At 33.2% G+C, this 21,825-nt stretch overlaps 1 protein-coding gene across 1 annotated transcript in view; it reads left to right on the forward strand.

Annotated features, from left to right (window-relative positions):
* The first annotated feature begins 11,273 nt into the window (after positions 1–11,273).
* LOC106689531 (uncharacterized) overlaps positions 11,274–21,825 on the forward strand; it is a 48,061-nt gene continuing 37,509 nt past the window's right edge. Inside the window, exon 1 of the mRNA XM_014434535.2 lies at positions 11,274–11,608. Within this exon, the coding sequence (XP_014290021.1) occupies positions 11,381–11,608 (228 nt within the window). The 5' untranslated portion in view covers positions 11,274–11,380. The remainder of the gene's footprint in view (positions 11,609–21,825) is intronic.

The raw sequence follows: 21,825 nt of genomic DNA on the forward strand, positions 1-21,825 counted from the left end.
TTTTATTTTAGCATGTATGAGATCATTTATCAATATTACCTATTGCCCACAACTGTGTGTCAGATTGTAATATCCATCAATAAATAAATCTATCTATCAAAAAAAAAAAAAAAATTACATTCTGTACAACTATTTACTTTATGTCATTCTGTTTATATTTCTGTATTCATTACCTTGTTCTGTTCTTAGCCCTGATGAAGGCTAGAAATTTTGTCCGAAACGTTGGCACGATTAAATAAGTTACTTCAACTTATTTGTGTTTTATTTTGACCGTACCCCCCAATCATCTTCTCCTCCTATAAGGCATCCACGGTAAACTATCACTCATGATCACAATTTTTCTAGGTGAAGTAGCCTTAGAAATCTGAACTCCCTTAACTTCCCAGACTTACCAATTGTTGGGAGCTGACCCCTAATCCTCTGTAACAACGTTCCTGTAAGACTTCATTCATAACATTTGTGGACATCTGCAATAGTGGCTATAATCCCCCGCAGCTGCAAGTACATCTGCTCGAGGACCTGCCCTGGATGCAGGTAGGATACGGCCTTGACCCCGGTTGGCCATTGTAGTCTCCGACGGTGCGGCATTTCTGCGTGTCTCAGGTACAACAGCACCAAGAGTACACAGCAGAGAAAGGCAATGAGATTATTTTAACAGAGCCGATTCCCAACGGCTCAGTTCTTCTGAATCGATTTTTGAATGATTCTTCAATAGATACTTTTTACCTTATAATTTTTTTAATTTTTTTTAAAGACCTTCTTAACAAAAAAGGGGATAAGAAAATTGCCAATGCCCATAGGTTTTTTAAGCAAAAACTTTTTTATTTTTTTATTTTAATGATAAAACAAAAAGTAAATTATCACACAAATTAATTTTTAAAATCTGGTGCTTGCCTCTCGTAACTTTTACTTACTACCTCTTTTGAGATGAAATTAATCCCTGTATATTTCAAAATAGCTATTACTTTGTTATTCAGAATTTCAAAATTTTGATAGAATATTTATTAAATTTTTTTTTAGATGAAAATTAGTGTATCAGCTTAATCCCTGCTTTGAACACAAAAATAACAAAGCTCTGTCCTAAAATAGGGGTATATATGATGTGTTAAATGCTAATAGTTTTAACATGCTAAATGTTAAAAGTATAGGATTGTGAGCAGCCCTATTTGAAGTCATGTTAAATGGTAAATCCATAAGAGCTCCTAGCGGGTTTAACTTGTTTTATTGCCTTTCCTTCGTAAACTTCATGTTAGTGTTTACTTATATGTTTTGGTTAATGTAATTTATTACAAAATGCCTAAATTAAGTGAAAAGTGGAATTTATATAAAAGTTTGGCTAATGAGTACCTGGATGATCTAACTCGTGAGGAAGAGATTCAAGAAGAGCTAATTGACAACTGTCATGTCATTATTGTCATCCATTGCTTTATTAGTTATAAAAACATCCAACTTAATACTAACACAATCAAAACACTAACTACGAGAAAGTAACCTAACAACGTTGACGAGCTCAGCTAGTCTGTTGCGTGATGTCATTCTCCATTTAACAAACCTAGTAACAGACCCTCAACCATGTTATATCGTTTTAAAATGGTAAAAGGTAGAAATATTTCTCCATTTAATACGCTTTAACATGTTAGACTAAAGATTATGATTACCCCTACTAATGGTATACATGATGTGTTAAATGTAAATAGTTTTAACATGTTAAAAGTGTAGGATTGTGAGCAGCCTAATTTAAAATCCATGTTATATGATGTGCTTCTAGTAGATTTTCTTGGCAACTTGTTTTGTAACCTTGCTATCTTTACGAGGTAACAAAATCTCCAACAGCTTCTTTACTTCATCTTTCCTCCATTTCACTTGTTTCCTGTTTCCTGTTTCCTCTCCTAGTTTTTTCACCCATAATTTATAATTATTTTTATCCATTACTTTATTACAGGTTAAAAACGTCCAAAAACTAAAACCAACCAAACACAAACTATGAGCAGCTATGTTATCAAAATGAAAACAGACACAATGTTGTGGAGCTCAGCTGGTCTGTTGCGTGACGACATTCTCCATTTAACAGACCTTAATAGGTAAAATGTTAATACATACTCTCAACCATGCTATATGTTATATCGTTTTAACATGCTAAAATTAGGTAATATTTATCCATTTAACATAGCTTTTTCCATTTAATACACATTAACATGCTAAACTAAAGATAGTATGGGTATTCATGATGTTGTGTTAAATCTAAAATGTTTTACCATGTTAAATTTTATAAGTATAGGATTGTGAGCAGCCCTATTTAAAGTCATGTTAAATGGTGAATGTATAAGAGCTCCTACCGGATTTTTTGAGCAACTTGTTTTATAACCTTTCTTTCCAAAACTTCATATTTTTGTATAACTTCATATCACAGTAATTTATTAAAACATGTTTAAAGTGGAAGTTGTGTAAAAGTTTGGCTTCTGAGTGCCTTGTCGATCTTCTGACTTGTGAGGAAGAGAATCAAGATGAGCTAATTGACAACTGTCATTATAACTGTCATCCTTTGCTTTATTAGATTTAAAAACAACCAAAACAATATTAATACACAATTAAAACACAAACCAAGAGCAAGTAACCTAACACGACAACTAACAAAACGGTGATGAGCTCGTTGCGTGACGTCATTTTCCCCTTAACAGACTCTCAACCGTGTTATATGTTATATCGTTTTAACATGGTGAAAGAAGGAAATATTTCTCCATTTAACATAATTTTTTCCATTTAACACGCTTTAACATGTTAAACTAAAGATCATGAATATAATGGATACCCTAGTATGGATCCGGGCGCTTTCGGTTATATCCAATCTCCCATTCTCTCTTATCCTGGGTGTGAAAACTGTTTTTTCATTTAGATAACTAACCTTTAGCTCGAGCTATTTTTGAAAAATAAATAAAAAAATATATAAAAAATTTATTGAAGCTCAATTTTATCGACAAGGTTGCTGTAACGTCTCAGACATATATCCTCATTAAATATTTAATATAATTTTCGTACGAAACACAGACCAATTTGCGATAATTATTATTTGACCAGGGGGCATCAAAGTATTTCTCTCGAAAACTTATCGCAATAATTCCCTTTACTATATAATCCGTATATAGCAATGGTTCAAAACCCTAGAAGGTTGAGGACCTCTTGAGATTGGATCATGCGCGGCCCACTCCCAGTCTACTTGAGGCAAGGGGGTTCCCCATGGAAAATATTTAAAAATTAGGTGACTTAAAAGTGTATTTTGAGTCACTTTTATTGTGAATTTCCCCACTAAAACCTTTAAACTGACACATAAACGTCAGGAAAATTGTTCTTACAATAAATAGTCACAAAAATATGACCTACTGAATATCTTCTTATTATAATTATTATTAGGTAATTATTAATATAAATACAGAAATATATATACATTGTTTTGAAAATCAATTATTTCAATTTAAATCATGAAGTTATTATCATGAATAAAAACCAATTGTGAAAATCAGCGCTTTAAAGATTAACAGTTTTAAAACTGAATTGATCTGAGCCTTAGTACTAAAATATTTAAAAGTTTTCAAACCATTTTATCTGAGAGAAGGAATATTATAAACAAGTTCCTTCCTTTTGTTTTAGGTACTGACCTATCAATTAACTACAACAAATATCATTCCTTCAACGTATTAATGGTTTTTGATGATCTTTTAAAATTCTTAATTTTAAATTTTTTCAATCTCTAAGCTCTAATATTTCCTATAGAACGGGAGTAAAAATGTTTAAATTTACATGAATAATAGTGCATTTAAAGTGGTTTGTAGTAAATAAATACCTCACTTGTTTAGCTTTCTTATACTTTGCTTGCTGCCAGTTCAAAATAGAGAAAAACAAGAATATAATTTTATTTGCTTCACAAAATATAATTAAGCATCTGAAGAATTATTTAATTATATATACATATAGTAAGTATTTTTTCTTACATATTCAACGTTGCTGCGATTGCTTTAAATCAAAGTTTTTCAAATTTATTCACTAGATAAAAACATCTGGTTCGTAAGCTAACATCCTGTATTTGGAATGTATTGGAATGGAATATGGTCCGGGTGCAGTCAAATAAAACTCAAATAGTAATAACTATATTAAATGACACAACGTTTCGCCCCACGTTGTAGAGCTTCGTCATGGATAAAAAAGATACAAACACTTGAGATAGTTACAAAGGAAAAAAACAGGGGTATACAGTGAAACGTAAAATTTAATAAACATTAAAGGTTATAAACAATAAATGAAAATGGTAATAGTAACAGAAAGATAAGAGATAAAATAAGAGAAGAAATATTAAAGAAAGACAAATTAAGACATGAAAAATAAAAAGAATAAAATCAAATGAAAATGAAAGAGACAGAACTTTAATTTTGTTATTCCTGTATTTAATTTTTTATTGTATTATGAAATAACCCACTAACTTTGCAAATTTTGGTTACTATAATTTTCTTATCATGAGAATTTAATACTGATTCACTGGTCTCACAAGAATAAAAGTACTAAATTTGGGAGATGAATTGCATGTATGAGAATCACCAATATATCACCAAAATCTGAAATCCTCGTTACTGTATGTGTGAGGTTCCTTTTTATACAGCCAACTTCAATTATCTCTGTTGATCACTAATCTTCTGCTTTCCTTCCATTTAGTGTTTCTTCTACGGAAGGCTTCCTAGACGTTCTGCTCAGAGGTGGTTCTGGGCCTACCTTTAGGATGAATCCCTTTTATATTTAGATATACTTTCTGGCAAGATAATGGTTTGGAATTCTAAGACGGCTGAACCACCTTAGTTGGGTGAACCACCATCATCTTCTATGGTGATGTCCTTATTGTGTTCCTTATCCTGTCCCTCCTCATACTGCCTTCCACCTTCCTCAGGTACTGCATTTTCAATGCCTGGATTAGTCCTTTATGTTTTGTTGTTGTTTTCCAGGACTCAGAGGAATATGAGAGACAATGAGGACATATAAACCTTCATTGTTGTATCTTTCTCCATCTTTTCCTATTTAGGAAGGATTTTTTCAAGGTTCAAAAGAATAATCCAACAGCATCAATACGTTTCTAAATTTCTAAGTTATTATTAACCTGTTCAAGTCTGACCTCATTTATCCATAGTAGTCTCATTGCTCTCTTAGGTTTTCCACCAATCCGCATTACCTTTCTCGTTATTATTAATTGTCATGTTATGAGACAGCAATTCCTGTTGGAAAATAGTTACGTTGTGCTGCGAGTTTCTCTCATTGTTTGCTAATAATTGGCAAAACAAAACAGACAATAATAAATGGGTCTTAAGTTGAAGTATCCCAGATGAAAACTGAAAAAGAGTGCGTTGGATTTATACTCCACAAGAATGTGACTGAAAAGTTTAAAAATGGCGTTTTTTAAGTAAAAGAATTATGGCATTGAGTGATTATGGCATATTGAATCAGCAATGTATTGGGGATAAATTATATCTAATACTCTTAATATTAATTCATTTATTGAAAATTTGTTATTATGAATTAAAATTACCTTTAATTTAAAAACCTATAAAATTACCTACTAAAAATAGGTCTTATTAAATTTTTTGATAATTTATTTGTACCTCAACATTGAGTGAACAAATAAGTTTTACAATGCATTTTTAACTTGCCAGAAGACATATCATTAACATTGAAATATAGCTAATTATATATTCAATAGAAATTACGAGAAAATGAAATTTTCACAGAGGAAAATAAGAGGATATAAAAACAATGAACAATGCTGGGATATGTACTTGGAAGACCTTTTTTTTAAATACTCTTGAGGTGAATACGATGAAAATTCGTTGGATAACTATTAATAAAAAATAAATGTTCTAATGCTAAAGTACAAACGATTAACCTGGAATCCTCACACCAGACTGAAAAGACCTGTCTTGTTTCCTGAAACTGCACGTCGATTTCGACTATTACAGCACTTACTAGACAAACGGTCTAAGCTTCCAACACATCACAAAAGACTGATCTACATGACTGTAATAAGGCCAATCTGGACATATGGAGTTGAGCTTTGGGGCTCCACTAAACCTTCGAATCCCTCTCGTATTATACAATGCTTACAATCCAAAATCCATCGTAAAATCCTCAATGCTCCTTACTTTTTCACAAATAAAATCATACATAAAGACCTTAATGTTCCCTATGTAACCGATCTAGCCCGAACCAGATATCACTCATTCCATTATAAACTCTCTAACCACTCAAATCCCCTAGTTTCTAATCTTGCATCCACTTCCATCCCTGACCATCCTCCGAGACGCCTGAAAAGAAGATGGCCACGAAACCAGCTAATATAAAATATCATTAGTTCTACCAATGGGTAGTTTCTCTACACGCCTGTAACACTCCAATTTAACTTAGATCAGATTTACTAAATGTACAGTTGTAAATAGCAATAAATAAATATTTAAAAAAAAAATGTTAAATTATGAATAAGTGATTGGAGAGCAGTAGTTGACAGTGCAGTTCCCGCAGTCCGATCCGTCACGGTCTGCCCGCACCGTCATGGGCCGTGGTGCCCCGTTTAGCCGCTCGTCATGATGTTATTCAGACCTCGCAATCTTGTCCTAAGTTAAACTGAGTAGTTATGTACATATTTATCAACTAATTTACATTGTTAGTGTCACCACCAGCAACGTCAGTGAACAAATATGTAAGTGTTAAATCCAGAAAACCGCTGTGCATGATCTCTATGGTCGAACATTTGCTGTTTGAATAAATAATAAATTGAGTTCCACCATCAGACACCATGCCGTTACTCCACAAGGATTAGTTCTTTTTACCATTTTCCTTAACTTTTATCTTCAAAACGTTAATCAGTCAACACGACCAAACACAACGACTTAAAAATGGCTATAAAAAGATTGCAGACTCACCTTGGTGATCTAATAAAATACTTTAGTATATGGATGATTAATCTCAACATTCAAAAATATATTCCCATCGTTTTTACTCTTAGAAGTCCATCAGACCCACCTGAACTAATTCTCTAAGGTAAAAAACTGCAATGGAATCCTGCCAGTGAAGCAGTAAAATAACTTGGAGTTAACCTCGAACGTCTTCTTACTTGGAATCGTCATAATAATATTAAATTGATCCAAACCTACTATTTTCGGGAGGTTGGTAGTTTCCAAGACATTAAGTATAGAATAAAAAATTGGCAATTATTTATGGGTTTTTCTTGAAAAAAATTAACTTTAGGGTTTAGGCCGAGGTCGAATATTCAAGTTTTTAATCTTGATACAGACCAAAACACCTAAGATAACTCTTGGGTATAAATTCTACCTTTTCGGTTAATTTTATCTTTCTTATGCTTAGTTTCTTTGATCCTAAAGACACCACCTTTAGTTCTTTAGTTAAGGTTTGCGAAAATTTAACAATTATTTTGAATTGACTGACCCGTTCGTTGTCAATTCATTTGTTTGTCATTCCACAAATTTCTATTCAGTTAGCATTGTTTATGATTTGCCAACAGATAAATATGAATGGTCTTCGTGTTTATAATAATACAAAAAATGTTCCAAGGGATATCATTGCCGTAATAAAATCTTTCTATACTAATATAAAAGGATCAATGGAACAGAGTCTGCTTATTTTCCAATTGATAAAGGTTTTATGCACAAAATTGTTAAACTTTGTAAATGACGCACGGCCTGAAGAATTATTGAAACATGAGAACGATATTCAGCCAGTCCCTCTTGTATGCAGATGATATCGTTCTCATTGGTGATAGAGAAACTGCAACAAGCTGGTATGACAGGGGGGGCTTCAGCGAAAAGGGATCCAAGAATCAATGCCTACAACAGTAAGATACTGGTACTTTCCTGATATGGGGAGGAGTCGGTGGTAGTGGACTGTAATGGTGAGGTTCTTGAAGTGAGGAGAACTTCAACTACTCAGGGGCCAACATAAATAGACAAACAAAATAGATTGGGGAATAGCGAATTGTTTGCTAGAGCCAATCAAATCTATTACAGCATCGTTGGCCATCAAGATGTGGGGCACGAAAGCAAACTCCATACTTACAAATCTGTGTAGCTCTGTACTCTTACCTTTGGGAGCGAGAGCTGGATCATGCATACTAGGCAGAAAGCAGAATCGCAGGAACTAAAAGGTTAATACTAGAACTAATACTAACTAAAAGGTTAATAATAGAACTAATACTAACTAAAAGGTTAATACTAGAACTAATACTAACTAAAAAGGTGTAGGTCTAGCATTAGGTATTCACCCGACCGTTATTTTTAATTTCAGACAGCTGCTGTAATATGGCACTGATTTTCCTTTCAGGAAAATGGACATGACCACTTCATGTGCACAAACATTAGAATGAAATATAGAAGATCAGAGACTCATTATTGATCAATATTAATTTAAAACCCAACACCGAATGAATCTTAAGCCTTCAGCTCTACAATTTTAATAGAAACAATAATAAAATATATTTTTAAACGTTTTAAGTATAGATAACAATTATACTAACGGAGCAAGTCACGCAAGACCAATTACTTGGAGGGCAAAGCTCTTGGTCATTGGTCCATGGCAGCCAGGATATAGTTCTATTTACATAGGGATGAATTGGATTCCGATATCTGTTAATATTTAGTCATATTCCCGTTTAATCAAAGAAAAAAGAATAAATGCGTCAACAAGGTAGCTTCATCTCTAGGTAGGTGCTAATTCACAAATTCAGTTTGTTTGTCACGTATCCTTTGATCCAAAAAATTAAAACTATTTATATGTCATTACTGCAAGGATAGGAGACAAAAGGGCTGTCCGTACTTCAGGTGGTTGTGGTGCAGGTCTTTGCCAACTACAAACTTTAGTAACTCTGGTTCGAATCCGGTCAGGGGTGCCAACTTAATTCATAGCTGTCCTATGTAATGAAAGCTTGACCCCTCACCATAGTTAGAACAGGCTGGTTCTCTCTCATATGTCAAAAATGACTAGGAAGAGGTCATAAAAAAAATAAATAAATAAAAGACAACAATGAAATCTTCAATCGAAAAAGTATGAATAAACGGAGAATTTAGAAGACTACACAATACTGAATTAAGGTAGCTACACCCGGTAAATATATTTCAATTTATAGCATTGCAGCATATAAGATGAGCGTGTAAGGTTGTAGGGCTTAGTAACGAGCGGTTCCCTAAAATGTTAATAAACACTGAATCGAAGGGTAAAGATAGGTATCTACCGAGTAGACCGAAACGTAGATATGAGGATTACGCTGAAACTGTTTAATAGAATTGAGTTTGGAGGGGCATTACTGGAAGGATGTATGTAGAGAGCGATTGGTGGTATTGGCATCGAATCTTCGGGTTCGCTAGGCCTTCATTATTACTGTTATTAACAAATATACATAGATAGATTTTATGGAAAAGTTACAAAACACATTTTTTTTTTTAAAAACCCCTTCAAAATTTTAATGGCGTATTTATAACAATGAACTTTCTCCTTTTTCTGTAGAACATCTAGATTCTAAGGAGTCTTTTGGAGTGTATTATTTTTGTTGTCAGAATTTATAAAAGAGTGTAATGTGTTGGGGCTCACATTATTTCTGAATTTAACAAACTTAAATCTAATAAAAACCTAATCCTAATACTACGTGACCTTACGTAGTGTGTTGCCAACCCACCGGAGGGGGGCAGGTGTTAACATGTTGAATAACGGATTCGTACAGTACTGAAGTGAATCGAAAAATTTGATGTGCGTCGCTGGATGAACTCCGGTACAGTAGGCAACTCGAACAATTGATGCAGCTCCGGTGGCCTCTTCCTCCTCCACGATGTTGTGCGTACGATTTTCCTCAACATCGAATCCTGAAAAATTTGAAGAAGGCGCTGGGTTCCATCTGATATGTGGGTAAACAATGGTGCCCCATATAGTAGTGGAGGTCTCAGAATACTTTTGTATATCTGTAGCTTCAATCTCAATGAGAGACCCGGAGATGTGAGGAGGTGGTTGAGACGATATGACTTTCGTCTTACTGTTCTCGCCTTCTGATATAAATGAGCAGAAAGCTTAAGATGACGGTCTAGCTTTACGCCCAAATATACGATAGAGTTGGGAGGTGAGCTCACCGTATTATGATAGTATGAGGATTGCGCTGAAACTGTTTAATAGAATTGGGTTCGGAGGGGCATTACTGGAAGGATGTATGTAGAGAGCGATTGGTGGTATTGGCATCGAATCTTCGGGTTCGCTAGGCCTTCATTATTACTGTTATTAACAAATATACATAGATAAATTTTATGGAAAAGTTACAAAACACATCGTTGCTCTCTTGCTCTAAATAGTGGCACTTCTGAAAAATTCAAAATAGTTTTATTCATGGATTTTGTAGTAGACTGAGGTTTCTTTTTAACGAGCCTAATAGTTTTCGGACAGTCTATAGATGAACCAGAGTAGAGAAAGAAACCTATGTCTACGGTAATTTCTTTGGAACACGTCCATTTCAAAATAAAATCAAACTTTTTTTGTCTGATGTGCCACTACTGGAGCAAAGCGGCGATATTTTATTAATTGTCTTTCCTAATTTTTGGGCGTTAGCTGAACGGTTTTAAGAGGTAAATGCACTATAAAAGCGACCGCCCATGTGGGGTGAGCCGTATATGGATCAATATTTTGCTTTGTGGTCCTTAGACTTCTATTGATTGGGGATCTCTTGCATACATATATGCATTTTATTTCTTCAATAAAATGATTCAAATGTTGGCTATCAGTAAATAGTTGAAAACCATTTTCGTTTTTCGACCGCAGTCCTCACCATCCTAACCTTAAAGTTAGGGTTTATTTATTTATTTCAATACTTATAAGAAATGTCTTTGTCAGTGAGTTACGAGATGATATGAAAGTAGATAGATTAATGTCAAATTTCTTATATAAGTTGAGATGATATAAAAATCAGGAACATAGTAATGACCAGAGAGGATTTTTTTTAACGATGTGTTAAATTGCTTTTTTCTTTCACTGATTATACAAAGATACCTGACTATGGAGAAACGTTCTATCTTATTCAATAGGATTCTTTAAGTATCCCTTAAAATGAGGAGGGTACTTAAGGTAATTTACATTTTTATTTCTTTCAGATAACATTTAACAGTGAAAAAAAAAAAAACGAGGGCTCACCCCTGCAAGACTCCCATTGTTCTTTGTCATCTCGACCTAAAACTGTCCCAGAAGTGCCCGGGGTGAAAACACTCGTCAGGTAGCCAGGGAATTCCAGAGCGTGGCGGAAACCGAAGATGGCCGAGCCCGACCGAGCCACCTACTGCCAGCTGAACAGGTGTCAGTCGGTGCCGTCATGTCGTATCGTCCGCTGCTCCTCTTCTTCCTAGTTGCCCCCGTCCTAGCCGAGGATGCCAATCCCTTCTTCGAGGCGGCCAAGACGTTGATACAGGACTCTTTGGCCAAGAATGAGGGGGGTATCTCCTCCATCGTCCAGGGGCTGGTGACATCCGGAGCTGGCAAGCACATCGGAGACCTCATATCGGGTAGTCGTGGCATCGGGGACATAATCTCCGATCCTCAGGTAACTTAAAGATAGACCAAACTATAACTACTATTAAGATCCATTATCTCCATTAGATTGAATTTAAGAGATATCAAAATTAACACTGTTAATGTTGGTATCTACAGCAGGTTTTGACACTTAATTTTGAATCAGGCCTATAGAAAAAGCTGTTACAGAAAGTCTATACAATACTAAAAGAATATCCAGACCGAACCAAAGGGTTTTGCTTAGGTATATTCATTCTTTGATATTCCACTTTCTTAAAGCTTATAAGGAAATCGTAAACTTTAAAAAAGTTCGCAAATTCCAACCTCAAAGTTATTTCACCGCCTGTCTGAAAACTGTGGCGTAATATTTCACTCTTATTATTATTAATTGATAACATTCAATGGGGCTGAATGGAGAGCACTCAAGATGAAGTCTTTAATGCGACCTAAATGACCTTGTAACTCATTTTGATTTTTAAGTAAACATTAACCACATTTCATCAAATCTTACTGAGATAGTTTCGGAATCCCAATGAATTACCAGTTGAAAGGTCGTCTTCTGAACAGGTATAGCCCAAACTGTCATTGATTACGTCCTTATCTAATGACATTGATCAGCTGTAATCCATCCCTCCAATCTCTTCCCTATAAATGCATTTCTATAATTTTTTTTGCCTTAAAATTTTGTTTACAATTATTATAAAGAAACAATCAGGTATGTTGATATAGTTTCATTAAACATCCCTAAAAGATAGGTAAGCTATATGATAGGATGGTAACTCAAGTAGGAAACTCCATCTAAATGAAAAAAGTGTTATCACGATCCTGCATTTTATTTTGGTTTCAATTTGTTTGTCATTGTTTTCCGTTATATTTACTTTTGGTTTATGAATGTGCAGTGTAACAGAATTCCATCTAGCCATACGAAACGAGATCCTCTTTTTGTTACTGGTGCCCTCAATGCTGTCTTGAATCGGAAATTGTCAGGAACGGAAGTGCCGAATTCCTATACCCTGATGGGCATAGGTATGATCCGAATCCCGCCAGGATATAACATTCTTTGCTGAAATTTCAATATTTTCTATAATTATTAATTTCATTCATTCAACTCCATTGAATTTCATTTGATTTTGCCCCACCTTGTTAAAGCGTGATAATTGTACATTCAACAAATCTATTGTAAGATCTGGGGAAGACATAAAAAAGTTGATGTAACTTTTTTTTTTAATTGAGCCATTAGTACCACATAGAAATTGAAATAAGTAATGATTGAACTCTGAAGAATTGTATCATGGAATTGTTGATAGTTGGAATGTTGGAATTTAATTCACCAAAAAAAAGGTGACATCTATTCCTTTCTCGTGGTCCTTCATTTAATTGAACTAAATGTTTCTTTTTTTAAATCATGTACGTTTATTTCCAACCATTTGGAATAATTTTGTCCAATCTTCTTGAATAAATAAATTGTATTAATTTATATAATTTGTAATTTATGACATACAATTAAATTATTTATTACATCTTAATTTATTTACATTTTAAACTTAATTGGCTAAAATAATTATTGATTTGTCTGTTGATTAATTTCTAAAACCCTTGAGATTCATTCAGTTCTACGAAGATACTAAAGCTAGAAAGATACATGATTTATTAACAAAAATCCTTATTATTGAATATTATTTTAAATATATTTTTTTTAAATTTCTTGAAACTGGTATTTATTTATTAAATAAATCAAATGGTATCCTTGTTTAGTCTCAACACTCTTTATTATATCAATAGTCCAACGTTTCGGCCATTTCGGCCATCCTCAAGGACAATCTAAACATTTACCAGCTTATTATACATTCATTTGTAACAATTATAACAACAATATTATTAATATAACATACCTTCAAATATAAATTCTCACCTTACAGGCTATTCTGCCCAGGTCATTAATTATAACTCAAAAACACCCTATGAAAAAGTCAATTAATAGAGAATCATATTAATTATTAATTGCCCATTTTTTCAAAACTTCATTAATTTTTAAAACTTTTAATTTTCGATAAATCTACCCTATCACTAACATATAAACAAACTATTTATAACCTTCCATACACTCAAGTCAGGCTTGTTATTAATTTAATTCTAATTACATTTTGGTCTCAATTTGTATTTAGTCCAATTATTAAAATTCGTATTAAAATTAATTGTAAATAGTAACAAAAATTTTCTTATATTTTTCATAGATTTATTTTACTTAAAATCTCAGCATAATGTTGGTTTGAATTTCTTGTATCTGTTATATAGTTAACTGTATAATTGATGTTCTCTGAAATATAAATTAACTCAAGTATTTTTCTTTTGAACATATTGTTTTATTGTCTTGAGGAATTGGCCGAAACGTTGGACTATTGATATAATAAAGAGTGTTGAGATGATGATGATGGACCAATGATGATGAGAATGGACCTAAGCAGAATAAACAAGAAACCGTCTTTGACAGAATCCGTGAATATAAGAGCGTTGGAGGATATGTGAAGCAAATGAGAGAGGAGACAAAAAAATTGAAAATAACAGACAAGGACTGCCTGGATAGAGAACAGTACGGAAACAAATTTAGAGAAAGAAATGTTCTTGCGGCAAATAAAGAAAAACGGAATGGTACTGCGTGGTCGGAAGAGGGGAAGCAAAGGCACGGAGAAATGATGTGAAGATACTGGAAGGGAAGAGAAAAAAGTAAGAAGGAAAAAGTAATGATATTCGCAAGGTCTTGAAAGTCCGTTCTTTCAACCGGAAAGGCAAAGTTTCGCAACAGGAAATATTTAAAATTAGAAGAACCTAACGCAAAAATAAGACATTATAACACGGTCATAAAAACAGTAATTTTATACGGAATGGAGACAACATGTCTCCCTAGCCTGGAAAAATTACTGAAAATAGATAGAAGGATCCTGAGGAGAATCTATGGACCCAAAAACACAGGAAGGCTACAGGTTATAAGACCCAACAAGGAAATCTACAGGAAGGTAAAGGACCTGGAAATGAAAGGAGACTAAACAAGAAACTCTTCGACAGAATCCGTAAATACAAGAGCGTAGGAGGATATGTAAAGCAATTGAGAGATGAAACAAAAAAAATTGAAAATAACAGACAAAGATTATCTGGATAGAGAACAGGACGGAAAAAAATTGAAATAAATAAATGTTCTTGCGACAAATAAAGAAAAACGGAAGGGTACTGCGTGGTTGGAAGAGAGGAAGCAAAGGCACGGAGAGATGATGTGAAGATACTGGAAGGGAAGAAGAGAAAAAGTAAGAAGGAAAAAGTAATGATATTCGCAAGGTCTTGAAAGTCCGTCCCGTGGGAAAAGAAAGAAAAGTGTTGAGACTGAACAAGGATACCATTTAATTTATTTAATAAATTGAATATTATGTTTGTTACTTTAATTCTAATAAGCTAATTAATGAATATAAACAAACCAAAGTAACTAGCTCTAGATCCCTAAGACAAATTATTAAACAAGACCAGTATATAGTATGAAACAAGAAATCAGAAATACGTATATCTATACACAAGGAATTTAACAAAAAATGGTTGGCTTCAAACTTTGAGTGATGACTGATAAAAAGAGATAAGTAGAAAATCATAAAGGAATGTTGAATGATTCATTTCGAAAATCAATTACTTTTATTTGTTTATCTCTCTACTTTATATCATGAATTTAAAAAAAAAAAATTTGTTGTAGTTTAAAAAAAGTTTTTATAAGTTCCGAGTTTTGAAGCATCCGTGAAAGTGTTCTACTAACGCCCAGGATGGTATGTCATGACATAAATTCTGATGCAACGATGAAAGTGGGTCCCTGAACCTTAAGGCTTTGTCAGTGTCAAAAGATTTATTGAACCATAGATTTATTTTTACACGATCCTGATTTAAAGAGAAGTTTCATTGGCTAAGCTCTCTTGTCTAGTCTATGAGCCAAAGTGATATACTCGTTCCGGCAAGATAACTGTTACATCTTGCTGGAATTGAAATCCTTCATTCATATTTGCTTCCATTCATTACCAAGTCTTGTATTTGGTTGCTAGGTTTATTACTTGGTTTCTTGGTTGGTTAGAAGTGCTCTATGGACCTTACTTTGAAATAAACACATTATTATTTTTAATTAAATACCATAAAATGTTTATCGATGAGAATCAAGTCTCTCTAATTGCAATATTGATGCTACCATCTTCTTGATGACCTGGTCTATTTTTGACATTAATCCTTAGGTCATTATATTTTTAAAGATAATATGGCTGATCCTTCATCCTTTCTCATTCCCTTCTTCACAAGAAATTAAATCATAGAAAAAATGAACTGACATTGATGAATACAGTTCTGTGTTATTGGGTGTTCAATTTATTTTTATTAAAAAAAATTAAAACGCTTCATAAAAAAAAAATATATCGGTAAAATAAAAAAAAAAAATAGTCATATTATATTCATTAATATTCATCATTTACCTTACCTCTTACTATCTTCTCATTTTGAATTTAAAAATAACACAATCTAACTGCGTGATGACTAACACAGTCATCATTAAAATAATTTGAATTTACGCTTAATTAAGACTCGGCTATATCTTAAATATTAATGAAATGTTATGTTTTTTTTTTTATTTATTTTTATATTCAAGAAAGAAAAAAATGTGACCTTGCCCGTGATGTCCCTGAGGAAGTTCAGGTGGATCCTCGGTCTATGTGTTATTCCAGTTCATTCACCCGGCCTTTTTTTCCTTAAAAATTTGTATGGAGATTTTATCTTCATTTGTTTATTTTATTATTGGTTCCTGTCATAAACCTTTACTTAATTTTTAACATTTCCATTCTTACTTATTATCATTAGATTTACGGTTCTTTTTGACAACGTTGTATAAAATCCATTTAAAAGTCAGATATAGGTATTTCAACGATAAAACATCATTACTGTTATTGATTAAGATAACTTTTTGTAATTAACACTACTACTTAGTATAAGTATATTGAACCAGCTAGGAGGTATACCTCGACTAAAACTAATCAACAGCACTTTTACCTTGTTTTGTGCATAGAGTAATAATGAATAATGTGCTCGAATGACAAAGAGAGGCTAATCGAAAACCGTATAGCTTTTGTCTGATAGCTCGAAAAATTTGGTTTAGTAGACTTAGAGCTAGGTTTGGACTGAGATGTTTCTCTATAGAGGACTATCCGTAAGTCGTACTTTCAAGGATGAAATTCTATTATATATAATACTTCCAAGGATGATAGGGTTATATACATATTTACCATACTTCCAAGGACGAAATGTTAATATATATATTATAATTCCAAAAAAATTTCCTATTGTTAGTTGGTATTCCTAAGCAGTAAAGGTGTTGCGTAGAATGCCAGAAATGCCTAGTTTCCACTTCTAGTTCATTTCTAGGATTAGAAAGTGGAGATTTTAAATAGAGTCGACTGTTGAAAAGGGGTTACAAAGATCTTGACTTATAGATAAGTTGTGGGGCCAACAAATAACATATTCAACATTACAATTTAAGGAATATATTGAATTATCAAAGAACAGAATAAAGTATAAAAATATTCATTATAATCGCGTATTTATTATTATTATTCAACGGTGAGTAACATATTGTTACTTATAGCACTTATTAAGAGTCAGTCCTCAAATAGATTTTGTAGCAAAATGAATCTTTTTTGCATTTTTCGTTTATATTCAAATGGGCAAAGATCTGTAAACTCAGCTTGCGTATCCAATCCTTACAATGCAAAACTTTCCTTAAAATCTTCGATGCTCCTTATTACGTTACAAATAAACTCATCCATAAAGACCTCAATATCCCATTCGTTGCAGATTTGCCCCGTAATAGATATAGGTCCTTTCATTCCTAAATCTTTACCCATCCAAACCCACTAGTTCTTAATCTCTCATCCTTGACAATCTCTGATAATCCTCCGAGGCGTCTGAAAAGAAGATTGCCTCGGGACCTTCCATTTTTTTTTTTTAATAATTTATTTATTGTTATTTACAACTGTATACACATATATATAACAAGTAAATTTGCTGTAGGTGACTTAGTGACATGATACAAACATGTGGAGAATCTACCCACTGATAGAACTCCAATAACATTTCTAGAGGAGAAGATCTCGAGGCCAACTTCTTTTCAGACGCCTAGGAGGATTATTAGGTAATGAAGGAGAAGCCAGGGGTGGTTTAGTGGAGCCCCAAAGCTCAACTCCGTATGTCCAAGTAGGCCTTATAATAGTCATGTAGATCAGTCTTTTGTAATGGATTGGCAATTTAGACCGTTTGTCTAGTAAATGTTGCAACAGTCGGAATCTACGAGCAGTTTCTTGTCTTTTTAGTCTTGTATGAGGATTCCATGTCAGTCTTTTGTCGAGATGTAGTCCTAACTAACGGATCTATTCGACAGGAATAAGTGGGGTATTATTAAAGGATACTGTAGGGCAAGAGGTCATAGGTTTACGTCGAAGGGTAAATGTGATTTGGTGGGATTTATTGGAATTTATTTTAATCCTCCATATTTGGCACCATTCTTCAAGGATGGTGATGTGGGATTGGAGGGTTTGGGATACAATGTAAGGATCATTGTTGTCTCATCGGCATACGTGGTGAGGATAGTGTTAGGATGGGTTGGGATGTCAGCTGTGAAAACTGTACAAAGGATAGGACCAAGGATACTACCCTGAGGTCCTTCTAATTTAAATCAATGATTGAAGTAGCACCATTGGGGGGATCCCTAATTTAGAAATATTTATCACATTTACTTATTGTATTTTTTTTTCTTAAAGTTGTAGATTTCCATAAATAAAATTAAAAAAAATTAAGTTAGCAAAATAATTAATTTAAATTACTTCTATGTTATATTTGTTTCCTTGAATAAGTTAAAAATATACTATCTTCTAGGATTTTATTTTATTTAATTAGTTTTAAAGATCAATTACCTACGTAATATATAAACAATGATGTTTTTTTAATGTAATTATAGGATTGTGACAACTTATCCAACAACGATTCAGCAAATTTTCATTTCTAATAAGTTTCTAAACATTGGCCAGCTAAACTAATATTTTTTAAAAATTTGGAAATGTTCCCTACAGTGTCAGAATATCTCACGTAGACTAAACAGAAAGGTACATCTCACGTCAACAAGTCAAATCATACTCGTTGCTAATACGTTGAGATGAGATTTGAATCTTTAAGAACCTTGGTTTGGAATCACTCAATTATCGCTATATTAATCATTAATATTTTTGAAATAATTATTCATTAAAATACACGATATAATTATTAAATTTATTTAGCCCAAAAGTTAAAAACGACTCCAGTTGCATCTACTATTATTCTCACACAGAGATAAGAACTGAAAAATAAAAAATAAAAATAGAATTGAAATTCTAATAATATGGTAGGGAAAATTGGAAGAAATGTACCAAAATCAACAGATACAAATACCACTATTCCAAATGGAAAAGTTGGAACTAAGAAAATCAATATACTGTGGAATCTCACGTTGAGACTCAGTACGAAGATTTTCTCCCCACTTGTCAAAGTTGTATTCAGAGAACTGTAAAACTCCTTCTAGTATATTTCCCAAAATTCTCATTTTTAAAAAATAATATGCTCGCATTTAAAGGAAAATTTGTATAACAGTGAAAAAGTTGCTAAAAAAATTGGAATATTTTAATTAATTAATTTATATTCCAGATTTTTAGATGAAAGTGTTGTTAATTGCTGAATAAGATAAAAGCTTTATAAATAAGAATTTTTTTTTATTATTTATTTAATGTAATTTACAACTGTACAAAATAATACAATAGGTAAATATGTTGTATGTTTCATATACACTTGAAAATCTTGGGAAGGAACCACCCCACCCATTGGTGGTACTTCAAACATTAATTTAAATTAGAAGGTCCCGTGGCCATCTTCTTTTCAGACGCCTCGGAGGATTATCAGGGATTGTTAAGGATGAAAGATTAAGAATTAATTAGGATGGTTAAGGAGTTTGGAATGAAAAGAAGCATATCTGTTTTGGGTCAAATCTGCAACGAATGGGATGTTAAGGTCTTTGTGAATGAGTTTATTTGTAACGTAATAAGGAGCATCAAGGATTTTACGTAGGATTTTGGATTGTAACGATAGGATGCGGGAGGAATTTGATGGTTTGGTGGAGCCCCAGAACTCAATTCCATATGTCCAAATTGGTCTAATTATCGTTGTGTATACTAATTTTTTGTAGTGAATGGGAAGTTTAGAGCGTTTGTCAAGTACGTGTTGTAGCAATCGGAATCTACGAGCAGTTTCTTGTCGTTACAGTCTTGTATGTGGATTCCAAGTAAGTCTCTTGTCAAGATGGAGTGCTAAGTATCGAATCTGTTCAACATAAATAAGAATAAATTTTAAATTATCAATATCGACTAGTGCATTTTTAATATTTAAAATATAAGGAAGGCTCAACGAAACCATCGAATTCCTCTTTTATCCAAACCTTACAATCCAAAATCCTTAATGCTCCTTACTTTGTAAGAAATCAGAACCCCAATGTTCAACGTTCCATATATTGCCGAATTGGATTGAACCCAGATACCAATCCTCCATAATCTTCTTAACTCCCCAAACCCATCTTTTTTTAACCTGGCTTCTCTTTCATTACCTGATACTCCTCTTAGGCGTCTGAATGGAAGATGGCTTCGAGATCTAAAAATGTTATTGAAGGTATATCATGTGTAGATTCTCCACATGTTTGTATCATGCCCTTGTATAACCAACATCAGATTTACTTAATTTACATACTTGTAATACAGTTAATTAAATAATAATAAATACAGTTAATAAGCAAATATTAATAAATAAATTAATAAACAAAAAATGGGGAATTATCCGTTTGAATACCTTAATGTACTTACACTTCTGCTTAAATATATATACCTCAATGCTTATAATTTCTTGAAAACAGATTATTTATTTATTTAATGGAAACTTTATATTATGTTTCATTTATTTCAGCGTTATCGTAATTTGGCTTCCTCATTATCGAAGATAGGGAAGCTTTGTATTCAAGCAGAAAGTAAAAATGTACGTTTAAGACATCAAGGAACAAATTTGGTTTTGTGCCTCTCAGTATTCAGTGAAATTCGTAATCTATTCAACCTTTATTGCGATTACTAAAAAATTGCTGAGGATTGTGCAGGTCGGTTGTTCCTTCGGTCCTTGGCAGTGTTGGGCAAGAAGTGATTGCAATTTCTAATTAACGTCAAATTTAATATCATCTCCTTGTTTCAAATTACAGTAATTGAATAGTAATTGTAATTTTTATTGCGATTACTTTTTGCCCAACTTTGATTCCTAGTTAGCCCCATATAGATTTTATGTTCTGTTCACAAGTTTGCGCTTGGAAGCGGAAGGAAAATACGGATTTTCCTCGCCCCACCTATATTTTGAAAACTTGGCCAATTCGGAGTAAAGTCAGGGATTAGTGTAAAAATGATATATTATAAATTCTGTCAGATACTGTCCACTTCTTTTGCTTATTGCAATACTTAGTTCTCGAAATAGTGAAAAACCAGCTCTGATAAATGGTTGCTAGACCTGGGCTCTAAAAAGCAGAATCAGAGGAGCAGAACTTACAGTGAGCCGCTTGTAGAGACTGGTGTGTCTATATCTCATGATACGAAGGCGAGGAGGTTAAGATGAACGTGACATGTGGCTCGAAGCAATCCATCAGGACGCCTCTATGCAACAATGAATGCCAAGAGACCACGTGGGAGGCCAAAAACCAGATGGATAGACAGAATGATGCAAAAATAAACAGGCATGGAAAAGGCTGAAAAAACACATTTGCAAACATAGATCCCTTGATGCAACTGTACTCCAAAAACAGTTGGAATATTAGTGTTTGCTTGGCTCGTATAAAGTTTAGCTAAATCCGTCCTCTACGTTCGCTAACGCACGTATTTTCCTGGACGTGGTTTAATTTCGAAGACTTGTCGGATGTAGCTCAAAATTGAGGATCAGTTTAGACATAGTTTAGACTTAATATTATCAAATTTCGCCGACAAATTCTGCTTACCGTAGATGTTTAAACAACGGCTCATTTCGTACATTTTATTCCCAAATAACAAATCATTAAACTTGAAATATATGTAAATATATACGTAAAAGAAATATACATAAAAAGGACAATTTCTTGAAAAATTAATTTTAAGAAAATAA

Source organism: Halyomorpha halys, unplaced genomic scaffold (assembly GCF_000696795.3).
Source record: "Halyomorpha halys isolate HHAL.00 unplaced genomic scaffold, Hhal_1.1 Scaffold1388.1, whole genome shotgun sequence".
In the NCBI taxonomy this organism is placed as follows: domain Eukaryota; kingdom Metazoa; phylum Arthropoda; class Insecta; order Hemiptera; family Pentatomidae; genus Halyomorpha; species Halyomorpha halys.